We start from the raw sequence: 21,603 nt of genomic DNA, 5'->3' as shown, positions 1-21,603 counted from the left end.
GAGAGTCATTCTTAAGTACTAAAAATTCAACAAAACGCATTCCAAATTCATTGCATACGTCAACGGACATTACATTGACGGCGATGAAATGACGATGTTGTTTTGGGAGGGAGGGCGAGTAGTAAATATTATAATTTCATGTATGTTGTTTTCTTGTTCTAAGCGTTCATACAACTCATAGAAAGTTACATCACCTTCAATGTTAATTGCTGTATTTTGCAGAACATTCGAGCGTCCGGATTCTGTTGTTACCGACACTACAAGCACGCCCATGATTAATCATTATACAGTCCGGCGATGGCGATTTGCCGCTTTAAAACACGTTTTATGGGTCTGATCGGCGCTTTCACGTCAGAATGAATTTTGATTCCTTCGATTCAAACATCTGTTCGACCAAGAAACGGGTACACTAAAATTAGAGTCCGGAAAAAATCCGGAATTTTTTTTCACGAGTTCGTCAGACTCCGTCGGCGAGAAAAGAGGAGCGGTAAAATTTTGTTTTTATTTTTTTTGTATTTGTTCAAAATAGGAGCGGGAAATCCGACGAACGAGAAATCAAATTGGTATGGCCTAATTGTTATTTATACATACATGCATATAATCATTGTTAGCAGTGCAATACATAATTTCCAACTGGTACAATGAAGCCATAAAGGAATTCATATGTGCAATATTAACCTCATAAGGGATTTACCACTAATCCAAGACTTGTTTAGGAAGAAAATACACCTTGAAAATGAAGGAAAAACTCTAGAAGAGGCTGCTGGAAAATGTTTGAATTTTGCAAAAAAATTGTAATAATTCATTATAACATAAATGTAAGATATATGCTTTAAAGTGTACACGGAATGGTTTGGTATATAAGGCTTGATAAATGTGTCATTGTATAAAATTTAGAATGGAGAAAGTACGAGTTTCATAGCGAATACGGTATTAGAGATAATGCGACTTTTCTCTAGAACACACCTGAAGCCCCAAGCCATTGACCCCGATTCGGGACCCCTGACCTGTGACGTCACGAGGACAACGGGACCTACTCTACTCGCATAAGATAGAGTGGCGATTTTCTGTGTCTGCCATCTATCTGTTTGTAAATATCGATTTTTACAGACACAAGTACATGTGTACATGTCCATGCCTATTCAATATATCCTCAATCACAGATATGAGTTTGGAATACGCTTGAAAATAGGGATTTATACCATGCATATATTGATGAACCTGTCGTAGATAAATGAACATTTCTGCGCGATTTCTGCACAATTATACACAATATAATGTGTATAATAATCCACGTACGTTGTAAATCTACGGTATTTGGAACCACATATACATGAATATTATGTAAAGGATTCTTGACTATGTTATCCAAAACCCGACTCGGGTCGTTGTACTGGTCAAACCCGCTTAACAAATTTCTGACTTTTTCATATAACCTACCCATACGAATTAAGTTATGATTCTAAACAGAATTTTTTGCATATATGTAAATGCATCTACTAATTGCGTTATATCTGAAATCGATCCATTTTTTTTTACGAAATACATTCAGCTTTCATATAATACAATACATCCGACGACTTGTTGATATTTCGCTCAAGTTCATTTATTAGTGTCTTTAATTGAAAAAATAAATCATGCACGAGTCAGACGAAAAAAAGACTAAAGATGTTTATGTCTAATCCAAGTTGCAGATATCAAGTACAGAACAAAATCAGAACTGTACTTCCGAATAGCCAATGTCGTGCTGCGTTTAAATCTCTTTACCTGTATACTGCAGTAACTAAAACGCGTGGTCAGCCGAGACTAATGAGGGGGCTAATAACCAGATTACGTAAGAAAGGTGTTTAGTGACCTGTCGCGCTTCGTTGATTAGCTCACGTCAGGTGTCAAAAGTAAGATCTCAGGTAAGTTAGCGATGGCCCATCATTTAATTGTTGTATTATGTCATATTTGTTTACACTTATAAATCCTTAGTTTACAGTAAAATACCGTTCGAACATAACATACAACAAGTGTATAAATCACTAGATGTATACATAATTGTATATTTCAAAATGACCAATGTATACATTTGTCTCGTATATATATTTCTAGTTATATGTATATGTATTTTTATAACAGAAACTACAAAATTATTTACAAATGGCATGTCGAGAAAGAACAATGCAAATATGATGCACAATGTCAGAATTTTGATATTTCTGGTAGTTGCTAGATTTTGGATATCCAATTCTTTGTGAATTTTGGTCAATATCGATCATTATATAATACTAATAATAATAATCTATATGACCAATAAATGTACTGTTGAATATAAAAAAACACGTTCTCATTCATGTACATGTAGCTATAAAAGGAAGATAGACTCGTTACAGCTATAAATGAATTATGTATTTTAAATTCAATTTCTCAAGTGGTTTATTGGTTTTTATTTACTCCCCCTCCCAATTTATGTCTATGATATTTACGTGTATTGAACTATGAAATACATTTAACACCTTTTCTTTTCGTTATGCTGATTCTTGAAATCCATAGGCCAAGTGAATTTTTATTTATACAGAAACATATTGAAATGGATAATTATATGACCATCATTTTTCGAATTCGTCTCTTTTCATATGACAATATGAAAGTTGATTATTCCCCAGGTTTGATAATTTAGTAAGCTGTTAAAACAGAGATAAGATCTCTACTTCAAAGTTTTTATACAAGGTACACCTGGCTTATACCAGAAACATAAATAACTTATAATATCCGCTAATCTACTTATGTATTTAGCATGATTTCAGTTGCAATATTTCCTATTTTATATATAATCAAATCGTCACCATAACTGTATACTGTAGATACCGTATATCTGTAAAATTCTCGTAACCCCATTTTTGGAATACATATATGACCAAACACCTCACTGCCATTGTCCTCGTGACGTCACATCCAGTTAACCCCCAAATCAGCGTGAGCGGCCGATTCCCTGATTAGCAGTTGATATACAGGTAAAAATCGAGCACTTCGGAGGGCGGTATCTCGGTACTGAAGCAGCCGATTTTGATGTGGTTTTCAACATTCTTGTCAGGAGATCAAACAGAATAACATATCTAAATATCATTTTCCATTCCGTGTACACTTTAATTTGACTCCCATGGCTATGACAGCTATGTAAAATTGAAAAAAAATTATGTTTCCATTGTTAGGACCTAGTGCTTTTATGATGTAACAATTCTCTGACTCTCTGATGTTAATATTGTCATGCATGGCCCATGTGATCAACATGCATTTACAAACAATGTATTTGATTCTTCTAACAACACATTAACTCAAACAAATGTCTATAACTGTTATTTAAAAGCGTTATAACCAGAAGACTTTTTATATGTTATAATTATGTGTTATATAGGAGGCTGAGGATGCCGACATGACCAACGGCTACCTGTCAGAACTGACCACTCTGGACAGTGGCGATAATGAGGAGCCAGATGAGGACAGTAATTACCGTGGTAACTGGAGCAGTCGTCTTGACTTCGTCTTATCGTGTCTGGGATACGTGGTTGGTCTCGGAAATGTATGGAGATTTCCATATCTTGTCTACAAAAATGGTGGAGGTAATTGAAAACTTTTGACTCTTTCATGTAACATTTAGAAGCCATGCAATAAATCAGTGAATTTGTACTTGCGTTATATTATCCCCCGCCCAACGAAGTTGGCGGGGGATATACAAATGGGTTCTGTCCGTCCGTACGAATGGTTTCCGGAGCATAACTCTAAAACCAGTAGAGATATTTCCATGAAACTTCATACACACATTGGTCTTATGGTCTAGTAGTGCCTTTTGCTATTTTTAGGTTTTCATTTTTGCTTTTTTTCCGTAACCATATAAACATTGCTGAAAATATCATATTTTTATACCAGGTTCGTTTCCGGAGCATTACTCTAAAACCAGAAGAGATATTTCCACGAAACTTCATAGACACATTGGTCTTACAGTCTAGTAGTGCCTTTTGCTATTTTAAGGTTTTCACTTTTTGTGTTTTTTTCTGTAACCATGGAAACATTGCTGAAAATGGCAGATTTCTGTGTAAGAATTGTTTCCGTAGCACAACTCTAAAACCAGCAGAGATATTTCCATGAAACTTCATAGACACATTGGTCTTATGGTCTAGTAGTGCCTTTTGCTATTTTAAGGTTTTCACTTTTTGTGCTTTTTTTTGTAACCATGAAAACATTGCTGAAAATGGCAGATTTCTGTGTAAGAATCGTTTCCGTAGCACAACTCTAAAACCAGCAGAGATATTTCCATGAAACTTCATAGACATATTGGTCTTATGGTCTAGTAGTGCCTTTTGCTATTTTTATCCCCCGCGAAACGCGTTTGCGGGGGATATTGATTTGGGCTCTGTCCGTCCGTCCGTCCGTCCGTCGTCCGTCCGTCCGTCCGTCCGTATCGTTATCGTTTCCGGGCTATAACTCCTAAACCGTTCAACTTGGCTACACGAAACTTTCTGTACATGTTAGGCTAGTGCTCTAGTTGTGCCTTTTGCTAATGGGAACCTTTCATTTTCGATACTTTTTCTGTTACCATGGAAACTTATTCAAAAATACCATATTATTAGAATTTCCTTTCTATTCCGGGCTATAACTCGAAAACCGTTCAACTTGGCTACACGAAACTTTCTGTACATGTTAGGCTAGTGCTCTAGTTGTGCCTTTTGCTAATGGGAACCTTTCATTTTCGATACTTTTTCTGTTACCATGGAAACTTATTCAAAAATACCATATTATTAGAGTTTCCTTTCTATTCCGGGCTATAACTCGAAAACCGTTCAACTTGGCTACACGAAACTTTCTGTACATGTTAGGCTAGTGCTCTAGTTGTGCCTTTTTCTAATGGGAACCTTCCATTTTCAATACTTTTTCTGTTACCATGGAAACTTATTAAAAAATACCATATTATTAAAGTTTCCTTTCTATTCCGGGCTATAACTCGAAAACCGTTCAACTTGGCTACACGAAACTTTCTGTACATGTTAGGCTAGTGCTCTAGTTGTGCCTTTTGCTAATGGGAACCTTTCATTTTCGATAGTTTTTCTGTTACCATGGAAACTTATTCAAAAATACCATATTATTAAAGTTTCCTTTCTATTCCGGGCTATAACTCGAAAACCGTTCAACTTGGCTACACGAAACTTTCTGTACATGTTAGGCTAGTGCTCTAGTTGTGCCTTTTTCTAATGGGAACCTTCCATTTTCAATACTTTTTCTGTTACCATGGAAACTTATTAAAAAATACCATATTATTAAAGTTTCCTTTCTATTCCGGGCTATAACTCGAAAACCGTTCAACTTGGCTACACGAAACTTTCTGTACATGTTAGGCTAGTGCTCTAGTTGTGCCTTTTGCTAATGGGAACCTTTCATTTTCGATACTTTTTCTGTTATCATGGAAACTTATTCAAAAATACCATATTATTAAAGTTTCCTTTCTATTCCGGGCTATAACACGAAAACCGTTCAATTTGGCTACACGAAACTTTCTGTACATGTTAGGCTAGTGCTCTAGTTGTGCCTTTTTCTAATGGGAACCTTCCATTTTCAATACTTTTTCTGTTACCATGGAAATTTATTAAAAAAAATACAACTGGGCGCGGGGGATAATGCCAAGCTTTGCGGCTCCTTGTAAGGTTTTCACTTTTTGTGCTTTTTTCTGTAACCATGGAAACATTGCTGAAAATGGCAGATTTTTGTGTAAGAATCGTTTCCGGAGCACAACTCTAAAACCAGCAGAGATATTTCCATGAAACTTTATAGACACATTGTTCTTATGGTCTAGTAGTGCCTTTTGCTATTTTTAGGTTTTCACTTTTTGTGCTTTTTTCTGTAACCATAGAAACATTGCTGAAAATATCATATTTTTGTAGCAGGTTCATTCCGGAGCACAACTCTAAAACCAGCAGAGATATTTCCATGAAACTTCATAGACACATTCTTTTTATGGTCTATTAGTACCTTTTGCTATTTTTAGGTTTTCATTTTTTGCACTTTTTCCGTTACCATGGAAACATTGCTGAAAATATCATGGTAAATGGTAAATGTTACTTTGCAAAACTCCACCCATCTTTGTGTATATAGTCTAATATAAATGTCAAGGCTGTATACCTGATTCAACAATTGCAGCCCCGCTCTACTTGAATTATACTCCATCTTTCTTTAGCTCAACTTCCTTTTTCCTGTTTTTTTTTCATACACATAAGTCTCCACAATCAAACTTACTTAAGCTTTGATATCTCCATTGGCGGGGGATCTGAATGACTATGTCCTTGTTATATCTTGTATTCTTACAACAAGAAAATAATAGAGATTTATTGAATGAAATGTTTAGAATATATGTAAATGAGATTTTGTCTGAGGGAAAATATCTACAAGGCATATTCTGAAGGTCATATGATATTAAGTTTAACTGATTCATTATTTAATATCTAATATTTTGCTTCTAAATGAATCAAGGATTTTAAATGATAATTCTTGTCGTTTATTGAAAAGTTTCATCAATTTTACTGATCATGTCGTTAAGAACAAACCTGGTCCAATAAAATTCAAAGGAAAAGAACTCCTTGGCTTTAATTTGTCATTTCAACATATTGACAAATGTATGGATTTATTATCAATAGCAGTCTGCTGTGAAATATATTTAATTTTGACAGATAGCCTTGATCTGCTACTCTGTGTAATTTTGACCATCAGGGAATTAGACCATGTTCACTCTGACTTAACATTTAGACCATCTGAGGGAATTACACCATGTTCACTCTGACTTAACATTTAGACAATCTGAGGGAATTAGACCATGTTCACTCTGACTTAACATTTAGACCATCTGAGGGAATTAGACCATGTTCACTCTGACTTAACATTTAGACCATCTGAGGGAATTAGACCATGTTCACTCTGACTTAACATTTAGACCATCTGAGGGAATTAGACCATGTTCACTCTGACTTAACATTTAGACCATCTGAGGGAATTAGACCATGTTCACTCTGACTTAACATTTAGACCATCTGAGGGAATTAGACCATGTTCACTCTGACTTAACATTTAGACCATCTGAGGGAATTACACCATGTTCACTCTGACTTAACATTTAGACCATCTGAGGGAATTACACCATGTTCACTCTGACTTAACATTTAGACCATCTGAGGGAATAACACCATGTTCACTCTGACTTAACATTTAGACCATCTGAGGGAATTAGACCATGTTCACTCTGACTTAACATTTAGACCATCTGAGGGAATTAGACCATGTTCACTCTGACTTAACATTTAGACCATCTGAGGGAATTAGACCATGTTCACTCTGACTTTACATTTAGGCCATCTGAGGGGAATTACACCATGTTCACTCTGACTTAACATTTAGACCATCTGAGGGAATTAGACCATGTTCACTCTGACTTAACATTTAGACCATCTGAGGGAATTACACCATGTTCACTCTGACTTAACATTTAGACCATCTGAGGGAATTACACATCACTTAATTTGACATCTAGGGAATTACACCATGTTCACTCTGACTTCTTAGACTAACATTTAGACCATCTGAGGGAATTAGACCATGTTCACTCTGACTTAACATTTAGACCATCTGAGGGAATTACACCATGTTCACTCTGACTTAACATTTAGACCATCTGAGGGAATTACACCATGTTCACTCTGACTTAACATTTAGACCATCTGAGGGAATTAGACCATGTTCACTCTGACTTAACATTTAGACCATCTGAGGGAATTACACCATGTTCACTCTGACTTAACATTTAGACCATCTGAGGGAATTAGACCATGTTCACTCTGACTTAACATTTAGACCATCTGAGGGAATTAGACCATGTTCACTCTGACTTAACATTTAGACCATCTGAGGGAATTAGACCATGTTCACTCTGACTTAACATTTAGACCATCTGAGGGAATTAGACCATGTTCACTCTGACTTAACATTTAGACCATCTGAGGGAATTAGACCATGTTCACTCTGACTTAACATTTAGACCATCTGAGGGAATTAACACCATGTTCACTCTGACTTAACATTTAGACCATCTGAGGGAATTACACCATGTTCACTCTGACTTAACATTTAGACCATCTGAGGGAATTAGACCATGTTCACTCTGACTTAACATTTAGACCATCTGAGGGAATTACACCATGTTCACTCTGACTTAACATTTAGACCATCTGAGGGAATTACCATGTTCACTCTGACTTAACATTTAGACCATCTGAGGGAATTAGACCATGTTCACTCTGACTTAACATTTAGACCATCTGAGGGAATTAGACCATGTTCACTCTGACTTAACATTTAGACCATCTGAGGGAATTAGACCATGTTCACTTGACTTAACATTTAGACCATCTGAGGGAATTAACCATGTTCACTCTGACTTAACATTTAGACCATCTGAGGGAATTAGACCATGTTCACTCTGACTTAACATTTAGACCATCTGAGGGAATTAGACCATGTTCACTCTGACTTAACATTTAGACCATCTGAGGGAATTAGACCATGTTCACTCTGACTTAACATTTAGACCATCTGAGGGAATTAGACCATGTTCACTCTGACTTAACATTTAGACCATCTGAGGGAATTACACCATGTTCACTCTGACTTAACATTTAGACCATCTGAGGGAATTACACCATGTTCACTCTGACTTAACATTTAGACTGAATTACTGTTCACTCTGACTTTTTAGACCATCTGAGGGAATTAGACCATGTTCACTCTGACTTAACATTTAGACATCTGAGGGAATTAACCATGTTCACTCTGACTTACATTTAGACCATCTGAGGGAATTAGACCATGTTCACTCTGACTTTACATTTAGACCATCTGAGGGAATTAGACCATGTTCACTCTGACTTAACATTTAGACCATCTGAGGGAATTACACCATTTAGCCATCACTGTTCACTCTGACTTAACATTTAGACCATCTGAGGAATTAGACCATGTTCACTCTGACTTAACATTTAGACCATCTGAGGGAATTACACCATGTTCACTCTGACTTAACATTTAGACCATCTGAGGGAATTACACCATGTTCACTCTGACTTAACATTTAGACCATCTGAGGGAATTACACCATGTTCACTCTGACTTAACATTTAGACCATCTGAGGGAATTACACCATGTTCACTCTGACTTAACATTTAGACCATCTGAGGGAATTACACCATGTTCACTCTGACTTAACATTTAGACCATCTGAGGGAATTAGACCATGTTCACTCTGACTTAACATTTAGACCATCTGAGGGAATTACACCATGTTCACTCTGACTTAACATTTAGACCATCTGAGGGAATTACACCATGTTCACTCTGACTTAACATTTAGACCATCTGAGGGAATTACACCATGTTCACTCTGACTTAACATTTAGACCATCTGAGGGAATTACACCATGTTCACTCTGACTTAACATTTAGACCATCTGAGGGAATTACACCATGTTCACTCTGACTTAACATTTAGACCATCTGAGGGAATTAGACCATGTTCACTCTGACTTAACATTTAGACCATCTGAGGGAATTACACCATGTTCACTCTGACTTAACATTTAGACCATCTGAGGGAATTACACCATGTTCACTCTGACTTAACATTTAGACCATCTGAGGGAATTACACCATGTTCACTCTGACTTAACATTTTAGACCATCTGAGGGAATTACACCATGTTCACTCTGACTTAACATTTAGACCATCTGAGGGAATTAGACCATGTTCACTCTGACTTAACATTTAGACCATCTGAGGGAATTACACCATGTTCACTCTGACTTAACATTTAGACCATCTGAGGGAATTACACCATGTTCACTCTGACTTAACATTTAGACCATCTGAGGGAATTACACCATGTTCACTCTGACTTAACATTTAGACCATCTGAGGGAATTAGACCATGTTCACTCTGACTTAACATTTAGACCATCTGAGGGAATTACACCATGTTCACTCTGACTTAACATTTAGACCATCTGAGGGAATTACACCATGTTCACTCTGACTTACATTTAGACCATCTGAGGGAATTAGACCATGTTCACTCTGACTTAACATTTAGACCATCTGAGGGAATTACACCATGTTCACTCTGACTTAACATTTAGACAATCTGAGGGAATTACACCATGTTCACTCTGACTTAACATTTAGACCATCTGAGGGAATTAGACCATGTTCATTCTGACTTAACATTTAGACCATCTGAGGGAATTACACCATGTTCACTCTGACTTAACATTTAGACCATCTGAGGGAATTAGACCATGTTCACTCTGACTTAACATTTAGACCATCTGAGGGAATTACACCATGTTCACTCTGACTTAACATTTAGACCATCTGAGGGAATTAGACACCATGTTCACTCTGACTTAACATTTAGACATTGAGGAATTACCTGTTCACTCATATAGAATTACACCATGTTCACTCTGACTTAACATTTAGACCATCTGAGGGAATTAGACCATGTTCACTCTGACTTAACATTTAGACCATCTGAGGGAATTAGACCATGTTCACTCTGACTTAACATTTAGACCATCTGAGGGAATTACACCATGTTCACTCTGACTTAACATTTAGACCATCTGAGGGAATTAGACCATGTTCACTCTGACTTAACATTTAGACCATCTGAGGGAATTACACCATGTTCACTCTGACTTAACATTTAGACCATCTGAGGGAATTAGACCATGTTCACTCTGACTTAACATTTAGACCATCTGAGGGAATTAGACCATGTTCACTCTGACTTAACATTTAGACCATCTGAGGGAATTACACCATGTTCACTCTGACTTAACATTTAGACCATCTGAGGGAATTAGACCATGTTCACTCTGACTTAACATTTAGACCATCTGAGGGAATTACACCATGTTCACTCTGACTTAACATTTAGACCATCTGAGGGAATTACACCATGTTCACTCTGACTTAACATTTAGACCATCTGAGGGAATTACACCATGTTCACTCTGACTTAACATTTAGACCATCTGAGGGAATTACACCATGTTCACTCTGACTTTACATTTAGACCATCTGAGGGAATTAGACCATGTTCACTCTGACTTAACATTTAGACCATCTGAGGGAATTAGACCATGTTCACTCTGACTTAACATTTAGACCATCTGAGGGAATTACACCATGTTCACTCTGACTTTACATTTAGACCATCTGAGGGAATTAGACCATGTTCACTCTGACTTAACATTTAGACCATCTGAGGGAATTAGACCATGTTCACTCTGACTTAACATTTAGACCATCTGAGGGAATTACACCATGTTCACTCTGACTTAACATTTAGACCATCTGAGGGAATTAGACCATGTTCACTCTGACTTAACATTTAGACCATCTGAGGGAATTAGACCATGTTCACTCTGACTTAACATTTAGGCCATCTGAGGGGAATTAGACCATGTTCACTCTGACTTAACATTTAGACCATCTGAGGGAATTAGACCATGTTCACTCTGACTTAACATTTAGACCATCTGAGGGAATTAGACCATGTTCACTCTGACTTAACATTTAGACCATCTGAGGGAATTAGACCATGTTCACTCTGACTTAACATTTAGACCATCTGAGGGAATTAGACCATGTTCACTCTGACTTAACATTTAGACAATCTGAGGGAATTAGACCATGTTCACTCTGACTTAACATTTAGACCATCTGAGGGGAATTACACCATGTTCACTCTGACTTAACATTTAGACCATCTGAGGGAATTAGACCATGTTCACTCTGACTTAACATTTAGACCATCTGAGGGAATTAGACCATGTTCACTCTGACTTAACATTTAGACCATCTGAGGGAATTAGACCATGTTCACTCTGACTTAACATTTAGACCATCTGAGGGAATTAGACCATGTTCACTCTGACTTAACATTTAGACCATCTGAGGGAATTACACCATGTTCACTCTGACTTAACATTTAGACCATCTGAGGGAATTACACCATGTTCACTCTGACTTAACATTTAGACTATCAGGAATTAGACCATGTTCACCCTGATTTAATATTTTCTTTAAATATATATAAATCATGTCACACAAATAAAATTTGACTTGAAAAAGTGTAAGTATCTGAATCAGGTAAGTTATTTTCCATGGTTCTTGGTTATATCTGTATATGGCTAGATGGCCAAGGCTTGTCATAACATGCCATATTTTAGATATACAGGTACATTGGGCCTCTTGTTTGTATTAACATCCACCTAACAAGGTATTTGGGAAGTAAAAAGGGTGGAGTTCATATTTTATACGGTTATTATATTTTCATTTAGGATAACATGTTTTGACCCCATTAATAATGCAGTGCTCCCTTTCTAGGTAATTTGCTGTACCTAGATTCTGTTTCTGAAGGAGACTTTGCATTATTGACGATCTCCAATATATAATGACTCATCACAAAGTCTATTTCTGTATATAACAAGCTAAAACTCCTCTGTCCATAATCATGTAAAAAAAACCAAGCCATTATTTAGAAGATAATTGTTCCCGTCGAGCCATAAAGTCATTATAATTGAAATTTTATGAGTTAGTATAATGTATTATGGTCATATAACAGAGTTCATGTATAACAATGAAGATATAAGTCTGGTATTGGTCCTACCCATATAAACAATGGATGGATTATTTGTTTGTTATAACTAAATCTTTCTGTGTTTATCTCTATATAAGATACAAATTGTATATATTTTTGTATCCTTGTAGTCTCTGAGAACCAAGTAAATTCAAACAAACATTCCAATGTATAAATTAATTAAATCTTCATGTCAAAATTGATGAAGTTTAATACATTTTCAATACATCAATCATTCAATTTAAGGAATCTTGACCCTTGCAAAAAGGTCAGGTGACCTTGACCCTTGTAAAAAAGGTCACAGGGGTGAAATATGATAAAGGTGTTGAAGAACTATGGCTGGTTATTTAGAACATTTGTGGTATTAAAGTGCATCTTGTGCTAATATTGTAACTAGAATAGCTCAGACTGGACCATTTCTCAGGTCTCTGAATAACACATTCTGTGACTCTTAAATCTTCATTTACTTCATGCATATGAAGGTAAATTTAGCTGACACTAACAAAAAGCCTTAATTAAAATTCTGTATAATCATTAACCAAAATTAACATCAACTGATATTGTTTTGTTATCTTTTTCAGGAGCGTTCTTCATCCCTTATGCAATAATGCTGGTGTTCTGTGGTGTGCCATTGGTCTATCTGGAGCTGGCCTTTGGACAGTATGCCAGTTTGGGGCCTATCACTGTATGGAAAGCTGTACCTTTATTTAAAGGTCACTTCATTTTGTAATGTTAGCTAACTCAAAGTTGAACTTCAGGCTTACAGCTCACACAGTTTAGGCTAACTCAAAGTTGAACTTCAGGCTAACAGCTCACACAGTTTAGGCTAACTCAAATTTGAACTTCAGACTAACAGCTCACACAGTTAAGGCTAACTCAAAGTTGAACTTTAGGCTAACAGCTCACACAGTTTAGGCTAACTTAAAAGTTGAACTTCAGGCTAACAGCTCACACAATTTAGACTAACTTAAAGTTGAACTTCAGGCTAACAGTTCACACAGTTTAGATTAACTTACAATTGAACTTCAGACTAACAGCTCACAGTTTAGGCTAACTCAAAGTTGAACTTCAGGCTAACAGCTCACCCAGTTTAGGCCAACTTACAATTGAACTTCAGGCTAACAGCTCACACAGTTTAGGCTAACTCAAAGTTGAACTTCAGACTAACAGCTCACAGTTTCTAACTCAAAGTTGAACTTCAGGCTAACAGCTCACACAGTTCAGGCTAACTCAAAGTTGAACTTCAGGCTAACAGCTCACACAGTTTAGGCTAACTTAAAGTTGAACTTCAGACTAACAGCTCACAGTTTAGGCTAACTCAAAGTTGAACTTCAGGCTAACAGCTCACACAGTTTAGGCTAACTTAAAGTTGAACTTCAGGCTAACAGCTCACACAGTTTAGGCTAACTTAAGTTGAACTTCAGACTAACAGCTCACAGTTTAGGCTAACTCAAAGTTGAACTTCAGGCTAACAGCTCACACAGTTTAGGCTAACTTAAAGTTGAACTTCAGGCTTACAGCTCACACAGTTTAGGCTAACTCAAATTTGTACTTCAGGCTAACAGCTCACACAGTTTAGGCTAACTTACAGTTGAACTTCAGGCTAACAGCTCACACGGTTTAGGCTAACTCAAAGTTGAACTTCAGGCTAACAGCTCACACAGTTTAGGCTAACTCAAAGATGAACTTCAGGCTAACAGCTCACAGTTTAGGCTACTTCAAAGTTGAACTTCAGGCTAACAGCTCACACAGTTTAGGCTAACTCAAAGTTGAACTTCAGGCTAACAGCTCACACAGTTTAGGCTAACTTAAAAGTTGAACTTCAGGCTAACAGCTCACACAGTTTAGGCTAACTTAAAGTTGAACTTCAGGCTAACAGCTCACACAGTTTAGGCTAACTCAAAGTTGAACTTCAGGCTAACAGCTCACACAGTTTAGGCTAACTTAAAGTTGAACTTCAGGCTAACAGCTCACACAGTTTAGGCTAACTCAAAGTTGAACTTCAGGCTAACAGCTCACACAGTTTAGGCTAACTCAAAGTTGAACTTCAGGCTAACAGCTCACACAGTTTAGGCTAACTTAAAGTTGAACTTCAGGCTAACAGCTCACACAGTTTAGGCTAACTCAAATTTGAACTTCAGGCTAACAGCTCACAGTTAAGGCTAACTCAAAATTGAACGTCAGGCCAACAGCTCACAGTTTAGGCTAACTCAAAGTTGTACTTCAAGCTAACAGCTCACACAGTTTAGGCTAACTCAAAGTTGTACTTCAAGCTAACAGCTCACACAGTTTAGGCTAACTAAAGTTGAATTCAGGCTAACGGCTCACAAAGTTTAGGCTAACTTACAGTTGAACTTCAGGTTAACAGCTTACACAGTTTAGGCTAACTTAAAGTTGAACTTCATGCTAACAGCTCACACAGTTTAGGCTAACTCAAAGTTGAACTTCAGGCTAACAGCTCACACAGTTTAGGCTAACTCAAAGTTGAACTTCAGGCTAACAGCTCACACAGTTTAGGCTAACTTAAAGTTGAACTTCAGGCTAACAGCTCACACAGTTTAGGCTAACTTAAAGTTGAACTTCAGGCTAACAGCTCACACAGTTTAGGCTAACTCAAATTTGAACTTCAGGCTAACAGCTCACAGTTTAGGCTAACTCAAAAGTTGAACTTCAGGCTAACAGCTCACACAGTTTAGGCTAACTCAAATTTGAACTTCAGGCTAACAGCTCACAGTTAAGGCTAACTCAAAATTGAACGTCAGGCCAACAGCTCACAGTTTAGGCTAACTCAAAGTTGTACTTCAAGCTAACAGCTCACACAGTTTAGGCTAACTTAAAGTTGAATTTCAGGCTAACGGCTCACAAAGTTTAGGCTAACTTACAGTTGAACTTCAGGTTAACAGCTTACACAGTTTAGGCTAACTTAAAGTTGAACTTCATGCTAACAGCTCACACAGTTTAGGCTAACTCAAAGTTGAACTTCAGGCTAACAGCTCACACAGTTTAGGCTAACTCAAATTTGTACTTCAGGCTAACAGATCACACAGTTTAGGCTAACTTACAGTTGAACTTCAGGCTAACAGCTCACACAGTTCAGGCTAACTCAAAGTTGAACTTCAGGCTAACAGCTCACACAGTTTAGGCTAACTCAAAGTTGTACTTTAGGCTAACAGCTCACACAGTTTAGGCTAATTTAAAGTTGAACTTCAGACTAACAGCTCACAGTTTAGGCTAACTCAAAGTTGAACTTCAGACTAACAGCTCACACAGTTTAGGCAAACTCAAAGTTGAACTTCGGGCTAACAGCTCACAGTTTAGGCTAACTCAAAGTTGAACTTCAGGCACACAGCTCACAGTTTAGGCTAACTTACAGTTGAACTTCAGGCTAACAGCTCACACAATTTAGGCTAACTTACAGTTGAACTTCAGGCTAACAGCTCACAGTTTAGGCTAACTCAAAGTTGTACTTCAAGCTAACAGCTCACACAGTTTAGGCTAACTCAAAATTGAACTTCAGGCTAACAGCTCATAGTTTAGGCTAACTCAAAATTGAACTTCAGGCTAACAGCTCACACAGTTTAGGCTAACTCAAAGTTGAACTTCAGGCTAACATCTCACACAGTTTAGGCTACTTCAAAGTTGAACTTCAGGCTAACAGCTCACACAGTTTAGGCTAACTCAAAATTGAACTTCAGGCTAACAGCTCACACAGTTTAGGCTAACTCAAATTTGAACTTCAGGCTAACAGCTCACACAGTTCAGGCTAACTAAAAGATGAACTTCAGGCTAACAGCTCACACAGTTCAGGCTAACTAAAAGATGAACTTCAGGCTAACAGCTCACAGTTTAGCATCTGGAGAAGTCAGTTTAATTAGAAAGTTATAATTTTTATTTTATTTCTAATTGTAACCAGTTAATTCAAACTTTACCCTCAATCGTTTTAATCTGAAAACTTAAAATGAAAATTGATATTTTGAAACCCTGGCAATGCTTTATGCTGATGCAGCATTACTTCTTATTTAGGTTTTGTTTAATGTTGCTGAATTTTCTTTACTTTTTGATAATGCTAATTTTTCCCTAACAGGTATTGGTATATCCATGGTACTGTCATCGGCTATCGTCTCTGTTTATTACAACATGGTAAACGCCTGGGCCTTCCATTTCTTGTTTGCTTCCATGACCGGAGTACTGCCATGGCTTGGTTGTGATAATTTCTGGAACACAGAAGGTAAATGTTAAAGAGGTTTGATTGGAAAATTGTAAAGGAAAATATGAAAATTAAAAAAAAAATGAAGACTTAATTAGAACAGATATATTTGCAGTCAGTGGGTGTCTGAAAGAAAGTTCTCTTATCTTATTTTGCTTGCTCTCTTGGTCTTTTAGTAATTGGGAAGAATTGAAACATTGAAAGATTTTAACTTACCGTATTCACGTTGATAAGCCCCCATCCCTCTATAAGCACCCCTCCCCTTTTCTGAAGAAGAGTTGAAGTTGTATAAACACCCCATCCCATGAATATTTAATAATTTGAATGTTTTACAGCAAGTGATGCCTGTAACAACAGCATTGTATACAATTTTTTACAGTCTTTTACATGTGAATCGAAACATAATAATGTGTCTCAAAGGCTAAAAGACATACTAGGTATGCGTGTTTACTGTAACAGATTAATGTACCATGAGTACAGAAAGATTTAAGATATGGCTGACTTTTTTCGTCCACAACTTACATTTTGATTCAGCGCCTTAGCCCTTTGTTAAGATTTTTAAGTGCATCTGGCGCCTATTACGGCAAACACAGTACATGTGACCTTGAATGAAGGTCAAAGTCATTGATGTTGTATACAGGTTGTCCTTCCACTCACGCATGATTCAGACCAAATATTTTTGACTGGCTTACTCTGAATTATTAAAAAGGAAATCTGCATTACTTTAGAACATCTGTTATTTCATGGAAATTTTTTAAAAATCCATGACTATATATGAAACAATTAGAAACTATATATTTGTCCATAGTTTTAATTATTTAATTATTTCATTCCAGCCCTTGAATCGGAGGAGTTCACATCTATGTCTTCAGGGGAGAATCAGAATTAATGATTTCATATTTGATGGTTATTTTCCAGCATGCAGTACAAACCAATACCATGTAGACAACTGTTCCTGGGTAAATCAGACTTTTTTTGAAGATGGAAATTTGACTTTGAATGATACTTGTGTATCAGTGGTAACAAACTGTAGTTACTATGGAAACAACGAAACTCAGTTGATGCAGAACTGTATTAGAAGTCTGCAAGTTATTCTGGGAAACGACATTTTATTGGATCAGCCAAAATATGATGGATCTCGGACAAGTCCGACTGATGAATATTTTTTGTAAGCATAAACATGTACCAAAGTTTTTGTTTGAGTGTTTGGAAGACAAAAGTTGTATCAAGTTATTATGATCAAAGCAATGTGACTTTGTTATTACTTGTTTGATATTTAGTACCGATAGAGATCATCTTTCAAAAATTACCTATAAGTAGCCATTACTCCCATTAAAACAACTTGGTGATTTTTAAAATGTGTTTGTCAAAATCTTTAAAAGTTTGTGGTAAAGCCTTTTATGTGAAACTTTGCTAAAAAGATTCAAATGGTCAAAATTTCTTCAATAGAAAAATTTAAGGTTAAATTGAATTATCAATAATCTTAAAAGTGAAAAAAAATGAGAAATCAAAAACAGTCAAGTTAATCAATTTACAGTTTAAAGATACCAGTAATAAATATTGCTATTTAAATTGATCTGATGCTGTAACTTTTGTTTTGACTTTTAGTAATCGAGTTCTGGGAATGGCAGGGAAATCTCTTGGTAACCTTGGTTACATCCAATGGGAGCTAGCGTTATGTCTGATGCTGGCTTGGGTCATTGTGTTTGTGTGTTTGATAAAAGGAATTAGGACATCAGGAAAGGTCAGTCACCATCACAAAATTACAAACCTCAATACACCAGAAGTAAAATACTTAAAAGATGTGTTTAAGCTAAAAATTCTATACAGAATGAATACACTTGCAAGTTCTTGCAGAGGTCACTGTTAGCCAAATTATTATCTTAATTTTGCGTTTTAATAGAGATTTTGTTTTGCCATTTTTAATTGCCTACAAAATCTTGGAAAAATTGCATGCATAAATAAGTTGGTTAACAGTATATAAGTTAATTTCTGTGCTAAGAATAGACCACTATTCAACTTATGCTTATGAAATGTTGTCCTTATATGATCATAATTTTAACCCCTGAAATATTTAATAATGAAGTTCTGACAATTTTTTAATGGATACTGTAGAAAGATTGAAATATTAAAGACACACATTGTAACACTTTCTTTGTTTTTCCCACCAGGTTGCATACTGTGTCGTCACCTTTCCCTACATCATTATTTTTGCTCTACTGATACGAGCGTTTATGATGGACGGTTATATGCAAGGAATCAAATTTTACGTCACACCAAAATGGGAGCGGTTAAAAGAGCCGGGGGTCTGGGCAGATGCTGCCGTTCAAGTTTTCTTTTCATTATCAGCTTGTATGGGCGGATTGACAACCCTAGCTAGCTACAATAAATTCCACAATAATATATACAGGTAAGTCGTTCTCTGGTGCACTAAACCTGATTGAATGTTAAAATAATTTATAATCGTGTTTGAAGGATTCCTGACCAATATAGTAATGGTGCTAAGGCAAATTCACCCATCTTTTGCCAAAAAATTGTATATTATACTTGAAATTTAGATTTCAGCTTTTTTTCATAAGAAGTTTGTTTATGCATAATAAAATGGGACATTCTTATTTTAGATTTATGATATCTATTCCATAAAGTCAGCTTCTGGCATGGAATATTATAATTATAGTCAAATTGTCATAAAATCCACTCAGCACATGCATGTTCTGATTAATATCATTGGTATATCCAGTCCTTAAGCAACAGTTAGATTTAACTTTTTATATAGATTTAAAGAATATACATTTGTGCTTTTTCTCCAAGGGAGATTACTCTAATACAAATTATGATTACAATGGCATAATTCCAAGGATAAAATCTCCTTCATCTAAATTATGATAGTCAGAACAAGGCTTAAAAAACTACCATTTGATACAGACCATTTACTATGACGAAAAAATGTGAGATGATGCTGAGATGGAGGAATTGGTGAGTCGGTCCGAGTGTTTCAGGCCTGTGTTTTATTCAGGTTAATCTTGTGGTGGTTTTGATAACAAAATTTGCAGCAATTAAACTTCATTGCCTCTATTTCCTCAACCAAGGCTTAGATGAAGCTATAGAGCATTCCCGATCTCTTAAGAATTTTCAGGGCTATGACAAATATCTGTAATAGTAAGAGATCAGACTATAAATCTGGATTTTAATTTCCTGCTGTTTTGTATTACTTACAATTTCTGCCTATCCCTTTCCTTCTGACAGTACATCACTTCAGCCCAGCTTTCAGCCCCTGGACAGATCTGGTATTTGGGTGGTTTTTTATAAAATTCATTGATATTTTATAATATAGATGGGGCTATGTAAATATACATGTATATAGCTCAATTGTAAATTTGTTTGAGACTGAAATTATTGCATTAATTGTTCTGTGGACCAATGATTTATTGTCTTACTACCTTGTACATTGATCCATATTTTGTCAACCCCCCATCCCATACCCTCATTTCCTTCATCTTTTGCTGTACAGAGTTGTTATTGTTATTTCGTAATGTTTATACAAGAAAGTATGTCCCTAAAAGTATTTTTAAGTGATTGATCATAAGTATATTATTACTGCACTACGTACATCAGAGTGTTGAAGTGTTAAAAGAGTAACTGTTTTACCTTTGTTTTCAATTTCATATTAACACATGTTTTAATGATGTTGTGTAAAATGAGTAGAAACAATTGAGTATTTCACTTCTGATAAATGTTTTGTTCTGGATTAGTATTAGCATATTGATGGAGGGTAGAATATTTCAAATACCATTATCTTCCATCATGAATCCTTAGATTATTGAAGAAAATGCAGAATATGGTTGATAAATTACAACAGATTGATGTAAAACTTAGAAAGTTTTGTCACTTTATAGTGGGACTAATTAACGTTCTTGTACCACATGATACATGATAATGATTGTTCAGGACTATATTGTTTCAATTAGTGATGGAATGACGTTAAAAGATGATATCCCGCACCGATGTCATTTCAGCAGGAATAAATGTCCTATCACCACTAAAGATACTAGTCCCACATAAACATTATTGGGTATCACGTGCACATGAATTAGTCCCATTATATATACAGTAGATCCCAATAATAAAAAGTGTCAGTGGATTGGAAAATTCACTATCTGGACAGAAATGGCAGGAAATATTTGTATATAGACTTAGTAGAAGAAATAGTCAGGAAAATTTGCAATCCGGATGGTTTGAACTAGGGACAGTCATGCTTCAGGATTGTGTGTCCACTTATAATACATTGTAACAATAATACATATTGTACAGTTATTGTAAAAATATCATAATTTTGTCTCAATTAATTGTTCTATGTTTTTAACACATTTAATCTTTCTCTTGCAGTATATATTGTACAAAAAATAATCATTAAAATGGGCAAACACATTTCTAACACATTAATGTCACTTTACAAAGTCCTGCTATATCATTGAATTTTTTATGATATTTATTTACTTATGTTGTAATTCCAGCGACGCTATACTTGTTTGTCTCGGTGATACATTGATGAGTGTACTAGCTGGATTTTCTGTATTTGCCATGATGGGTGTCCTCAGCAACGAACTCAACACATCAGTTGAAAATGTCATAGCCTCAGGTGGGTTGTTTGGTTAGATTAACATCACTTTAACAGC

General features: G+C 36.0%; 1 protein-coding gene across 1 annotated transcript in view; it reads left to right on the top strand.

Moving 5' to 3' along the window:
• Window positions 1–21,603, top strand: part of LOC138327704 (uncharacterized) — a 108,578-nt gene that overhangs the window by 65,778 nt on the left and 21,197 nt on the right. The window contains 7 exon segments of the mRNA XM_069274014.1: window positions 3,401–3,605; window positions 13,302–13,433; window positions 16,805–16,948; window positions 17,846–18,095; window positions 18,536–18,671; window positions 19,099–19,337; window positions 21,442–21,566. Coding sequence (XP_069130115.1) covers window positions 3,401–3,605; window positions 13,302–13,433; window positions 16,805–16,948; window positions 17,846–18,095; window positions 18,536–18,671; window positions 19,099–19,337; window positions 21,442–21,566 — 1,231 coding nt within the window.

The sequence above is a fragment of the Argopecten irradians genome, chromosome 7 (genome assembly GCF_041381155.1).
Source record: "Argopecten irradians isolate NY chromosome 7, Ai_NY, whole genome shotgun sequence".
Classification (NCBI taxonomy): domain Eukaryota; kingdom Metazoa; phylum Mollusca; class Bivalvia; order Pectinida; family Pectinidae; genus Argopecten; species Argopecten irradians.
The sequence above is the reverse complement of the archived record's forward strand: the minus strand, read 5'-3'. Positions and strand labels throughout refer to the sequence as shown.